At 40.1% G+C, this 14,390-nt stretch overlaps 1 protein-coding gene across 4 annotated transcripts in view; it reads right to left on the minus strand.

The window, feature by feature from the left end:
• Nucleotides 1-14,390, minus strand: part of DENND5A (DENN domain containing 5A) — a 108,103-nt gene that overhangs the window by 17,159 nt on the left and 76,554 nt on the right. For 3 of the 4 annotated variants that reach the window (XM_073808601.1, XM_033862512.2, XM_073808600.1), the window contains exons 9-12: nt 11,002-11,152; nt 9,530-9,623; nt 6,974-7,105; nt 2,358-2,510 (exon numbers count right to left, since the gene is read on the minus strand). In XM_073808601.1, coding sequence (XP_073664702.1) covers nt 2,358-2,510; nt 6,974-7,105; nt 9,530-9,623; nt 11,002-11,152 — 530 coding nt within the window. Of the gene's footprint in view, nt 1-2,357; nt 2,511-6,973; nt 7,106-8,649; nt 8,798-9,529; nt 9,624-11,001; nt 11,153-14,390 lie in introns of those variants that run through there. The other variant, XM_033862513.2, reaches the window with a different exon arrangement.

A 14,390-nucleotide genomic window follows, 5' to 3' on the forward strand; every position in this document is an offset into this window, starting at 1 on the left:
AGAGCTCAACTATATTGCCAGGCTTGCTAAACTTCAAAGAAAATGATAAAATGATTATGTATATTCTACTCATTTATTACAGAGAAAAGGAAAGAAACAGAACTCCTTCATGTAGAACCCAGCATAATAAGAGCTGTCATATGCTGCATACCCACCGCATGCCAGGTACTTTTTTTTACTACATCTAATTATCATAACAATCCTGAAAGTTAGGTTTTAGCTCACAGTGTTGTTACTATACTATAAGACTCTCAACATTTTAGGGATGTGATACACAATTATTAACATTTTAAAAAATCTATAATCACAGTGCTGTTTGTAATACTGAAAAATCAGAAATAACTCAACCAACCAATAATAAAGGATTGATTCAAGTACTGCACATCTATACAATGGAAACAATTAAAACTGAGATTTTAGAGGAATAACCACAAACATTTACAGAGAAACTCCCAGATAACAGGCTGTGAGCTTAGTGCTTTACACAAATTATCTTATCAAATCCTCACAAGAATCCTACAGAGGTGGTTCTTTTAAAATTCCATCATACACATGAGGAAACAGAAGCTTAGAGAAGCTAGGTACCATGCTCAGTTTCGTAAACTTAAAGCAGGAATTAAACCCAGGACTATCTGATTTATAGTCTCAGCTCTTAAACACTTACTATACTATCACCTAATTAGTTAAGGACATGGAAAAGATATTCTGAGGCAAGAAAAAACAAGTTCCAAAACATTATGTACAGTATGATCCCATTTGGATTTTTTTTAAAAACAGCTTTATTGAGACATACTTCACATTACCATAAAATTCATACTTATAAAGTGTACAAAGTTCTGTACCAAAAAAAAAAATCTGTTTCAGTATAGTCACAGAGTTGTGCAACCATCACCACTACCTAATTTTAGGTGATTTTTACCACCCCAAAAAACCCATTAGCAGTCACTCCTTATCCCTCCCTAGCCTGTGGCAACCCCTAACCTACTTTCTATCTATGGATTTGCCTGTTCTGGACATTTTATAGAAATGAGATCATATACTATGTGGTCTTCTGTGACTGACTTCTTCCTCTTAGTATGTTTTCAAATTTCATCTATATTGTACCATGTATCCACACTTCATTCCTTTTATTGCTGAAAAATATTCCACTGTATGAATATACCACATTCAGTTTATCCATTCACCAGCTTATGGACATTTGGGTTGTTCCAACTTTTGGTTATTAGGAATAATGCTGCTAGGAATATGAACATTTTCATACACATATTTACATAGACATGTTTCCCTTTCTCTTGAGTACATAGCTAGGAGTGGACTTGCTGGGTCATATGATAACTCTAACATTTCAAGGAATTGCCAGATTGTTTTCCAAAGAGGCTGCACCACTTTACATTCCCATCAGCAATATCTGAAGGTTCCAATTTCTCTGCATCCTTACTAACTCTTGTTATTGTCTGTCTTCTTTATTTTACCTATCCTAGTAGATGTGAAAAGGTATCTCATTGCAGTTCTGTTGGATTTTTAAATATACAGCTGTACATGGGCATACATGTACAGAAAAATGTTTTGAAGGACAGATGAGGTAGATTGTCTCTATGCCCATGAGAATGAAAACTCCAGGAGGGCAGAGATCTTGGTCTGCTTTGTTCACTGAGGTATCTCAAGTACCTACAACAGTGCCTGGCACACTGCAGGCCCTAAATAAATATTTGCTGGATACTTACATATATTTCCTAATTTTTCCATAATAAAACTGCTTTTGAAAACTTTTCAAGTTCTTTTCAAATTTAAAAATGCATGAAAGTGTAAGCTGTCCATCTTGCCTAGTTATTCAAAGTACAGTATTTTGAAATAAGGAGATTCTCTTGGTACTGAGCAGTAAAAATCAAACTTACTCAACTTTTTTGGTATTCTCTCAAATCTTTAGAAGGTTAAGCTATCTGATTATAAAAGAAATGTTAATGACAGACCTTTTCCCACTGGGAATACAAATAGTGAAGGACCCTTAAAATACATTTGGTACTTCCTGAGCTCCAAGTTCTCTTTCTTTTGTGTTCTATCTCCAGACTAGGACCAGCTACCAAACAGGATCTATCAGTTTGGCTTTCAGCTCTGTTTGCAGGAAAAAAGATGCCACTTTTAAAATGTCTGACAAATACACAGATTTATAAAGCTTATTTTTAAAGAAGATAGCTTGGGTCACATTTATTTACTTATTTGTTGAACTATTTCAAGTCTCACTCCAAAAGCACCATGCACCATTCTTCAAAGCCAGTCAGCTGGAAAAGTGTGGGAAAGCTAGTAAGCAAAAACAGGAAGACAGTCTGCTCAACAGGGAGAGGCCAGACATTCATTACCTGTTTCACTTGTAGCCCATGACTCCAAATCCTTTCCAGGAGGTCACAAAGGCTGGCAATCAAGGTGTTCTCTTCCACTCCTGTGATGTTCACCTCCCCGTGCCCTAGCTCCACAGCCTCTCGGCCCATCTTCTCCACCAGCATCCTCTTGGTCTGTAAGAAATCAGTCGGTAAGATTAGACACCCACAGTTAGCCAGATCACATTCAACTAGAGAGGGTTGTGGCCAACTGCCCAGCATATCTGCTGGGCTGGGAGTAAGACCCACAGATAAAGAGTGTATTTATTCTCCACCACTGAGGTCAGGTTATAGTAGAGGGCCTTCTTCAAAGAAGATAAAAACACAGAAATCACTATTTGACCCTGGGCAAGTGATTTCATCACTCTAGATTCAGTTTTTACATTTATGAGATGAAAAGAGTTGAATAAAACCCTTTGGTCATGCTCATCTCTGATATTCTCTGATTCTGACTGCTTAACTGACCCTATTAAACAAACCTTTCAGCATTTAATCCTAGAAATATATCTAAAGTACCCATCAAGGGAATGAAAAGTTGAGGAGGAATAATTTACTTTTAGGTAAAATTTTTCATGTGCTCATTGTAAAACAAAAACAAAAAACCACACTGAATAATGATAATTGCAGCTTTGTGCCAGGCACTGTACTAAGTATTACATTATCTCATTTAAGCCTAATAACTCTATGAGAAGTATTACTATTTTTCACAATTTACTGATAAGGAAATTGAGGTCAGAGAACTTAAGTAACTTGCCCAAATTCACACAGCAAAGCAGCAGCAAATCTGGTCTTTGAACCTAAAGCTGCCTGAATATTGAATCCAAGTTCTTAAGGAAGATTTAATCATGTTATAAATTTGTGACATATAAAAATCTAGGGGCTTCCCTGGTGGCGCAGTGGTTAAGAATCCGCCTGCCAGTGCAGGGGACACGGATTCCAGCCCCAGTCTGAGAAGATCCCACATGTCACGGAGAAAATAAGCCTGTGTGCCACAACTACTGAGCCTGCGCTCAAGAGCCCACAAGCCACAACTACTGAGCCCACGTGACACAACTACCGAAGCCCGTGTGCCTAGAGCCCGTGCTCCGCAACAAGAGAGGCCACCACAATGAGAAGCCTGCGCACCGCGACGATGAGCAGCTCCCACTCGCCGCAACTAGAGAAAGCCCGCGCGCAGCAACGAAGACCCAACACAGCCAAAAATAAAAATCAATAAAATAAATTTATAAAAAAAAAAAAAGAATCTAAAGAGCAAGGAAAAATATCACCCCATACCCTACCCTGCAGAAGCAACAACTCTTAACACTTTGGCATATTTCTTTCCAGTGTTACTATTTTTAATTTTTTATTGTGAAATATATCTCATATACAGACACATATGTGTGTATGTGAGTGTATACTATTAGACTATCATAACCATCAACGAGATTAAGAAAAAAAATATTGCCCATCTATACCTTTGAAGAATCCCATGTGCCTTCTCCAATCACCTTTCCCACTCTAGAAGTGATCACTGTTCTGACTTACACAGTAAAACTACAGAAATGCAAGGAAATGATTAACACCTATATTTGTATCCCTAAACAATGTAGTTTAGTTTTGCCAGTATGGTTTTTTTGTTGTTATTTTCTTTTTAAAATTTATTTATTTTATTTATTTATTTTTGGCTGCATTGGGTCTTTGTTGCTGTGTGCAGGCTTTCTCTAGTTGTGGCGAGCGGGGGCCACTCTTCGTTGCAGTGTGCAGGCTTCTCATTGCACTGGCTTTTCTTGTTGCAGAGCGCGGGCTCTAGGCTCTTGGGCTTCAGCAGTTGTGGCACACGGGCTCAGCAGTTGTGGCTCGTGGGCTCTAGAGCACAGGCACAGTAATTGTGGTGCATGGGCTTAGTTGCTCCACGGCATGTGGGATCTCCCCGGACCGGGGCTCGAACCTGTGTCCCCTGCATTGGCAGGCAGATTCTTAACCACTGCGCCACCAGGGAAGCCCCTTTTGTTATTTTCTTTTTCACTTAACTTTATGTTTGTGAAATTCATACACACTGATCAATATATCTGTTGTCTATTTCCACACTGTATAGCATTCCACTGTATAAATATACTGCAATTTATTATTTATTCTCCTACTGACTGGCATTTGGGTTGTTTCCGGTTTGGGACTATTACAAAGAATTCTGCTGTAAACGTCTCGTACATATCTCCTGGGTCATGCTGCAAAGGTTTCTCTAGGGAGTATACCTAGGAGAAGAATACTGGATAATAAATGCTATGCTGTTTTGCAAAGCAACCATACCAATTTACATTTCCAACAGTATCAGAGTTCCCTGTTGCTCCACATGCTAGCCAACAGTTGATAGCGTTAGGCTATTCTTCAATTCTAACATGTACACTTTTCCACATAACAACAAATCTGAAATTAGGATATATTTCACCATCATTGTTGACCAGGCAGTAGACATAAGAAAGTTGTCACTGCCAGAGCATGCATCTCAAAACTTGAAAATGAATGCAAGGGGCATGGAAAACAAATCCCAGAGACAAGAGACAAGCCCTCTTTCAAAAAAGGCAGGATCACCAATGTTCTTGATGGGAGAAAAGACAACATTATTGGGAAAAATCATGGATATCAACAACTTAGAATGAACTGATGAAGTTTTTAAGATGCCTGAATTCAAAATATCAGTACTGGTATATCAACCTAACTTGTAACAGTAATAATTTTTTCTTCAAGAGAAAGTATATTTGATTTCATCCCATAAATGAGCATCACTTAGAAACTGAAATGCAGGAAAACCTTTTTTTTCCATTGATGAATAAACAGGATGTAGTAGGGGCCAAGTTAGTTCAACTGTCCTAAAAAGCACAGTATACTGACTTGGTTGAAAGGCTGTATTTTTATTAGAAATTTAAGTTCTGAACTAAAATATTAAAAGTTAAGAATGACTATCTTGGGACTTCCCTGGCGGCACAGTGGTTAAGAATCCCTCTGCCAATGCAGGGGACATAGGTTTGATCCCTGGTCCCAGAAGATCCCACATGCCGCAGAGCAACTAAGCCTGTGCGCCGCAACTACTGAGCCTGCGCTCTAAAGCCCGCAAGCCACAACTACTGAGCCCACACGCCACAACTACTGAAGCCTGCGTACCTAGAGCCCGTGCACTGCAACAAGAGAAGCCACCACAATGAGAAGCCCGTACACTGCAACAAAGAGTAGCCCCCACTCACTGCAACCAGAGAAAGCCCGTCGCAGCAACGAAGACCCAAGGCAACCAAAAATAAAAATAATAATTTTAAAAATAAAAGAAAGCAGATCTCTACAAATCTGTTATTAAAAAAAAAAAAGAATGACTGTCTTTTGATCCAGCAATCGCACTTCTGAGTATATATCCAAAAGAACTGAAATTAGGATCTCAAAGAAATATCTGCATCCCCATGTTCATTGCAGCATATTCATGAAAGCCTAGATATAGAAACTACCCAAGTATCTACCAATAGATGAATGGCTAAACAATATGTGGTATATACATACATATGATGGAGTATTATTCAGCCTTTAAAAAGCCTTAAAAAAGAAGGAAATCCTGCCATTTGCAGCAACGTGGATGAACCTGGACGACATTATGCTAAGTGAAATAAGCCAAACAGGACAAATACTACATGATTCCACTTATATAAGGTATCTGAAATAGTCAAACAAATTCATAGAAGCAGAGAATAGAATGGTGGTTGCTAGGGGCTGTGGGGAGGGAAAAACAGAATTGTTGCTCAAGAGGTATGAAGTTTCGGTATTCATAGGTAAGAAGAATAAGCTCTGGAGATCTGCTGTACAACATAGCACCTATAATAATACAATATTGTGCAATTTAAAATGTTAAGAGGACAGATCTCATGTTGTGCTCTTACCCCAAAAACAAACAAAAAACGCAAAAGAATATAAGGAAATTTTTGGAAGTGACAGATATGTCTACCTTGATTGGTGGTAACAGTATCACCAGTGTATGCATATGTCCAAACTCATCAAGATGTATACATTATATGTGTGCAATTTTTTGTATATCAATTATACCTTAATATAGCTTTAAAAAATTACTCTTCTTGTAGAATGGAAGAAAAACATGCCAACAGCAAGCTTAAACTGAATAATACACCTTCATCTGGCACACAGTAGGCACTCAGCGAATTCTTGTTTCTAGACACGAGATCAGTGCTATCAGATTAAATCAGAGAGGCAAAAACATTTGCATACGTGTAAGACTAATCTGTTGAAGACAATACAACTACATTACTTACTTAAGATACTACTTACTTAAAATTAATGATTTTAAGTAACATAAGATGTCTAAAATTAAAAACTACATCTGTCTCTCAGTTTTAAAGAATACATATTAAGTTTTTATCAAGCAAAGTGTGCTTGCTCTCAATTAATGGTATATTTTATTTAAAACAAATACACCTAATTCCAAGTTAAAAGGATCTTAACATTAGTACTATCCCATTATATTAACAATGTTTTCAAAATCAAGAAAAGAGTGGTCAGAGCTAGGCCTTGGTCTCATCTTGGCTGCCAAGGAAAATACACATTCAGAAGTGTCCACAGCTCACCTTGTTGCGGCATTCCTTCAGCAGACCCTCCACAAACTTCCAGTTGGTTTGGGCAATCACTGACGGGGAAAGGTTGGACAGTTTGGGCTGGCGGATGGTGCTGCCCATATTCCTGGCTTCCTGGATGTACTTCTAAAGCAAAAGGAAAAATCAAAGACTCTTAGTGCCCGTGCACACAGACCACAGGCAACCAGTACTGCTGGGGCCTGAAGAGGGCACTATCACCCTGCACTTTCTTACTGCCTCTTTCCTAGGCTCAGGGCAAAGTTTAAAATGCAGTGCTTGTATCGTAGGGAAAACTGAGAAAATATGATGAATTAATTCTGTTTTTTCTAATGTAAAGCCCTCTTGGCTTTAATGATACAAGAGGTAAAAAACATATGGCTGCAACATGTATGAGTGTGCAAACTCCTATGAGTAGGCAAACCAACTCAAATCTCAGAGTACTATTGAGGAAAATCATTTTCCCCACCAAGTTTGGAGGAATTTAATTCCTCTGCTCATATCAAAGATATCCATCCTTGCTGAATTAGGGCCTGAAGAACATGTGTGTACACTCAAAACAACAACTGCATTTTCTGATTTTCTACAGTTTGCTGGTGATTCCCCATATGCTGTCTGTTTTAACATATAACCAAATCAATGCAGTAAATTGCACACTGACATCCTCTCAGTATCCCAGGTTCACAACCAACATTTTTACTCCCAACTTCTTTCTTTCCCCATATTTATTCCAGTAGTACAATTCTGTCCATTCTATCTTCTGGCCCCTCAATCTGCCCCTACTACCAGCCCCTAAGATTAGGCTTCAATTACTATCACTTGCACTACTGCTACCTGCTCCTAACTTGCTAGCTACCTCCAGTACCTCTTGCCTCCCAAATATTCTGCCCACAGCCTCCTTCACACAACCACCACCAAACTTTGGATCCTGCCATCTCCTTTATTTGCAATACTCATCTTTTTTTTTTTTTTTGCAGTATGCGGGACTCTCACTGCTGTGGCCTCTCCCATTGCGGAGCACAGGCTCTGGACGCGCAGGCCCAGCGGCCACAGCTCACGGGCCCAGCCGCTCCGCGGCATGTGGGATCCTCCCGGACCGGGGCACGAACCCATGTCCCCTGCATCGGCAGGCGGACTCTCAACCACTGCGCCACCAGGGAAGCCCGCAATACTCATCTTTGTCCCTAACAATCCTATCGTCCTCAAGACTTAAACAGATGCTGGTTCCTCCAAACAGTCTTGTTTGAGATTACCCCAGACAGAACTGACCTCTGCTTTCTCTAATCAGTGATCAAACACTGGCGTGCCTCTCATCTGGCCCTTTCATATGGCCTTTGCTCCCTTAATAAACTGGTATTCCCTGAGGACAAGGCTACCTCCTAATCATCTTTATATTACAAAGTGTTTACTATAGTGATTTTGACCAAGAAAACGTACTCAATAAACACTGCTGAAAGAAAGAATATGGAGGTGAGGTGGAAGACCCAGGGGAGACTTTTAAAGTAACGCCTACACCCAACATCCATTAGGCCACCCTCACAAAAACGGCAAGTACAATTGTACCCTATAAACCAGCAGTTAAAAATTCATAACCATATTTTGCAATATTAATTTATTCCTTTAAAAAACAGCAAAGGCAAAATATTTTCCCATTCATTGAGATGCCAGACACATACGAAAACAACATGCTTTACTGGATTTCATTGTATAAAATGCAAACTGCAGGGTCTTTTCTCAAACAGAAGTTTCTGAAATAGGTTTCTGAAGGTGAAGCTCCATTTTCACAAGTTCTCTGCAACTCAGTAACGCAGGGTCTCCAACCTGAAGTTTATGATAGAAACTTTACTGGGAACAAGTTACAGTGGAGCTGAGAAACTCAGCTTACAAGCAATAAGGATTCAGGTCAATTCAAGAATCCTCAATCCGCACGCACCTGATAATAATATTCTTTTGCTCCTCTGAGGAAAAAAAAGTCAAGATTACCTGTTTTAAATTAAGATAAAGAAAAAAATAGGAAAAAAGGCTCCTCCTCCCCAGGTTCAGAGAGTCACAGCATTAACCCAAGTTCAGCTTTTCCTCTTTCTCACTCTAATAAAATTAACTTCTTTACCACCATACCACACACACACACACAAAAGCCTCAAAAATTTTAAAGGGATTTTTCCCAAGTTTTAGAATCTTATTTCTGAGGTTCCTGTCAGCCCTCCCACTCTCCCAACCCCTGGGAGGAAGTGAGTATCATGCATGAGTGACTACTGAAAGGACAGTGAAAGGCTCTCTTCCAAGCACTGGTTATCATTCCTGAACAGAGGTACAAATCTGGTTCAGGGAGAGGACGCACATGGCTAGTGGCCCTGCTGCCCCTTGTGAAACACTGTACATCCTGGATTTGTCACAACCGAGGCCCATATCAGGGATCAGGAACTAACTTCTTATTAACCCTTCTTTATGAGGAGGATATTTGAATCAGAACAGAGGCCAAGGAAATGAGAAGGAGAAGGAGGGTGTAGCATGATAACGGGGTCATTCCTTGTCATTCTCAAGGTGTCTTACCTCTCTCTGGTCATTGTCTAAACGCAGGTGTTCTGTGTGCTGCTTCTGCCGGTCTTTACGCCTCCACTGGGCAGGGGCATTCCTTTTTGTCCACCTGACAGAATCAAAGCAGACAATTAAGAATATTCCGCTAAAAGGGACTTCCCTGGTGGCGCAGTGGTTAAGAATCCGCCTGCCAATGCAGAGGACACGGGTTCGAGCCCTGGACCGGGAAGATCCCACATGCCGCAGAGCAACTAAGCCTGTGCACCACAACTACTGAGCTTGCACTCTACAGCCCGCAAGCCACAACTACTGAGCCCGCATGCCACAACTACTGAAGCACGCACGCCTAGAGCCCGAGCTCAACAAAAGAAGCCACCACAATGAGAAGCCTGCGCACCACAAAGAAGAGTAGCTCCCACTCGCCACAACTAGAGAAAGCCCGTGCACAGCAACGAAGACCCAACACAGCCAAAAATAAATGAAGAAAGGAAGGAATGAAGGGAGGGAGGGAGAGAGGGAGGAAAGAAGGAAAGAAGGAAGGGAAGAAAGAAAGAATATTCTGCTAAGAAAGAAAGGTCAACTGACGGGAGAAAACTTAAACATCTAGGGACCAATGGTGGCCATGGGAAACCACCAAGAACTCACCAGAGATAGCTCAGAAACCTTGAGAAGGGTAGCTTAAAGATCACTTACTGGGCAAGAAAGAGGTAACTCCCCAGGGACAGTAACATATCTTTTTTTTTAAAAATAAATTTATTTGTTTTTGGCTGCGTTGGGTCTTCGTTGCTGTGCGTGGGCTTTCTCTAGTTGCATTGCTGTGCGTGGGCTTCTCACTGCGGTGGCTTCTCCTGTTGTGGAGCACCGGCTCTAGGCGAGCGGGCTCAGCGGCCATGGCTCACGGGCCTAGTTGCTCCGTGGCACGTGGGATCTTCCCAGACGAGGGCTCAAACCCGTGTCCCCTGCATTGGCATGCAGATTCTTAACCACTGCGCCACGAGGGAAGTCCCAAGAGACATATCTCTCTTGAAACACCTACAAAAACTTCACTTGCAGATCCAAAACTATACTCATTCAACTCTGCCTGGGCATTGATACACTCATCGCCAAAAGTAACGAAGAAGAGCAATCCTGCTAAGCTATCTACTTTCAGTTCAGTTATTTCAACCACCACTTACTAATGATACAGTGCTAGCTAGGTGTTGTATGGATTCAATAATGAGATGATTTCAACCCATCTGCAGTCCGGCCTTTTACAGGCCCTGACACATGGAGCTATCCCAATTTGCACAGTGGAGACAGGAGCCGATGATACTCTGTCACCTGTTTCCTTGTTAAAACAAGTGAACAACCTGGATAGTGTGTGTTTTCTCCATATTTGCTTTACAAATGTCAAGGTCTCCTGGAGATAACAGTCTAGGTCCAGATACCGTATAACCCTCACCACTGTGGCTAGGGAGCTGAATCAGGGAATCCTAGGGTTGACTCACTTGTTGCTGGCTGGCCCGGTGGAAAGCACATCAGACTGCAGCTTAGGGAAGAAGCCTGGTTCATACTTCCCTTGTCCAATCTTCATGTCAAGTAAATGGGGGTGAACCGCAGTATGATCGATTTTTGCCAGTCGCAGCTCAATTGCTTTCTCTGGATGAGAATGAAAAAGTCTAATATTTTAAAAAACATACCATATTCTGGGCCATAAAACAAGTCTCAATAAATTTAAAATAACTTGAATCATACAAAGTATGTCTTGTGACCAACAATAATCAATAATACCTTAAAACTAAAAAACACACTTCAAAATAACCAAGGGGTCAAAAAGGAAATCAGCATGGTTGAGGTTAAAATGGAATGGATTGCCTTTTATTGGATGTAGATTGTGCTGTCTATTGTTAAGAGTACTTGAAACAATTCAGGTTGGTTTTCTTGAAGTAATTTTTATTTATGATTCAGAGAACTCATGTGGATGGAAATCTCTCTGGCCCTCGAAAAACATGCCATCAGCACTCAGAGTCGGTGTTGCCCACTACATGTCCTGCCTTCTGAATAGAAAAGAGGTGTTATTTAGGGAAATTGTTTTTTTTTTTTTGCGGTACGCGGGCCTCTCACTGCCCTGGCCTCTCCCGTTGCGGAACACAGGCTCCGGATGCACAGTCTCAGCGGCCATGGCTCACAGGCAGAGCCGCTCCGCGGCATGTGGGATCTTCCCGGACCGGGGCACGAACCCGTGTCCGCTGCATCGGCAGGCGGACTCTCAACCACTGCGCCACCAGGTAAGCCCCGAAAATCATTTTTTAAGATATGTGTAGATCATTTACTACTGCATAATATTTGTTCTTTGGTCCCTATAGAGAGAGTTTTTCTTTAATAGCATATATTTTAGTGGTTGTTTTAAAATTATACAGAGAGCAGAAGTTCTTTATCTGAAGTGATTTAGTGGGGTAGTGAATTCGATAATTGAAAAAGTCATGTAAGTTTGGGAATCCTAAAAGGATATATACATCCCTTAAACATTTTAATTTAAACCATATGACTGTATAATCACCAATCTTTTGATGAAATGTCTGTACATTTTCTTTGATTATGGATCCACTAATCAGGGGTCTGCATTGTTTCTCTTGAATAAATCTCACCCATAATTCATTCACTGAGTTTTCCAGTTTTTAAAGTGGAGCGAGAACTTTTAAAGGACCTTGCAAAAGAACCATAGTAGATGCTAGTTTTCCCAAGATTTTTGCACTTAAGTGATATGCCTAATTCAATTGCTGTATTTTTAGTGACTTTGCTTTGCTGAGTCTTTTTAAAGCATTTAAGTTTGTTTTCAGAGAAACAGTTCTTGTTTTTTGTCCTCATATCTTACCATTTATTTACATAATACTTGTTTAAATTATACAACCCAGTAATAAGTTCAACTAGTGCAGACAAGCTTGGAAACAAATGCATAATTAGTATTTTTCAATTAATTTTTTAAATTGAAGTATAGTTGATGTACAATAGTATATAAGTTACAGGTGTACAATATAGTGACTCACAATTTTTAAAGGTTATACCCCATTTATACATATTATAAAATATTGGCTATATTCCCCATGTTGTACAATGTATCCTTGTAGCTTATTTTATACATAACCTTGCATTAGTTTTTGTTTTTGTTTTTTTTGCAAAAGTAATGCAAACTCAAGGCATGCAATCAAAACAATTTTAAAGGGAATAAAATGAAATCTCCTTCCTCTCTCCTTCCTGTGGTAGCCGGAGATCAAGTTTCTTGTGCATCCCTAATGAAATAATAGTTTTTTAAAACAAATAAATAATGTGTGGACAAACAGTGCAGAGAGAATTGAATGTTTCCCTTATGTTTTTTTTTTTTTTGGCTGTGCGGGCTTTCTCTAGTTGTGGTGAGCAGAGGCTACTCTTCGTTGCGATGTGTGGGCCTCTCATTGCGGTGGCTTCTCTTGTTGCGGAGCACGGGCTCTAGGCATGCGGGCTTCAGTAGTTGTGGCGCACGGGCTTAGTTGCTCCGCGGCATGTGGGGTCTTCCCAGACCAGGGATCGAACCCATGTCCCCTGCATTGGCAGGCGGATTCTTAACCACTGCGCTACCAGGGAAGTCCTTGTTTCCCTTTCTTTTTGATCTAAAATCCTACCCTTGTGAAATAATCTCTTGATTTTTTTTTCATGCCCTCCTCCTAAATACTTTTATATAATGCACTATTTTTAATGTTGTGTTGCACATGTATTAATTATAATATTCTTTAAATTATATACATTTTGATATACATATGGTATATTAAAGTAAAACTTGGAAAAAAAGCATTTCAGTCATATGGTAGAAATTTAAAATATTACAAAAGGGTGTATGTACAGTGACGTGTTAAGACTTATCACTGTTTCCTGTTTCCTTGCACATACAGCATGTATACCTTTTAAAAACAACACAGATGGGAGCATACTAATCATTGTTTTATACCTTCTTTCATTTAACAGTTTATCTTGGAGATATCAGGACATAGATTGGGTTGTTTCCTAAGAACAAAGATTGCATGAGAAACATCCTTGTTCATACAATTTTCACAGAAGTGTGAGTATGCAAGGACAGTTTCTAATTCAATTTCTGATTTGCAGGAACTTCCCTGTAGTTTGTTTTAGGAGTGAACTTATCTGTAAAGTGATCCCAAGTCTAATGTCTTTCTCTGCACAGAGAGAAGTCATAAGAATGTGCTGATTATTCTCTCTTCACCACTCAGAAGTGGTTGTAATCCCAGTATGCTTTGCATTATCTCCTTTTGTTCAAAGTAATTGCTCATTACAGCATTATGGGAGCTGTGAGAAAACCCAGAGTTGCCTCGAGCTGAAGTGTTTCCAGTTGATTTTGATTGGCTAAAACTCTTTGGATGCAGATGACCTTCATCTGTTTCCTATTTATTAGTTTCACCTCCTTGGAATGATGAGCACAGAGACAGGCAATGGCAAAGGAGGTACTGATTTTATCGTTTGTACTGGTGTATAGAAATGGATTTTGTGCTGTTGCTTACAGCTCTGGGAGGTCAGCATCCTAGTGTGGGTACCACGGGTTGATGGATCCCGGAGGCATGGTTTATTAGGCTATCCTTCAAGATGAGTTGTTGCTTTTTTAAAATACAAAAATGTAGGGAAAACGAAACCCACAACTCAGACCAGAGAGGCCATAAAATTCCAAGTTTCTAGTATCTGTAAAACCAGACCATATAGATGGAAAGCAGTTTAGCCTTGAAAGAGGAGATGATTTCTCATCCCCTAAAGTGTTTTGTTTCTAAGAATAGCACACTTTCAAGTGCATCACAGGGAATTCTTCAGGGATTTCAATCTGAGGCGAATAAGGTTACCCACTCTAGCAGAAATAAGT

The sequence above is a fragment of the Tursiops truncatus genome, chromosome 8 (assembly GCF_011762595.2).
Source record: "Tursiops truncatus isolate mTurTru1 chromosome 8, mTurTru1.mat.Y, whole genome shotgun sequence".
NCBI lineage: Eukaryota > Metazoa > Chordata > Mammalia > Artiodactyla > Delphinidae > Tursiops > Tursiops truncatus.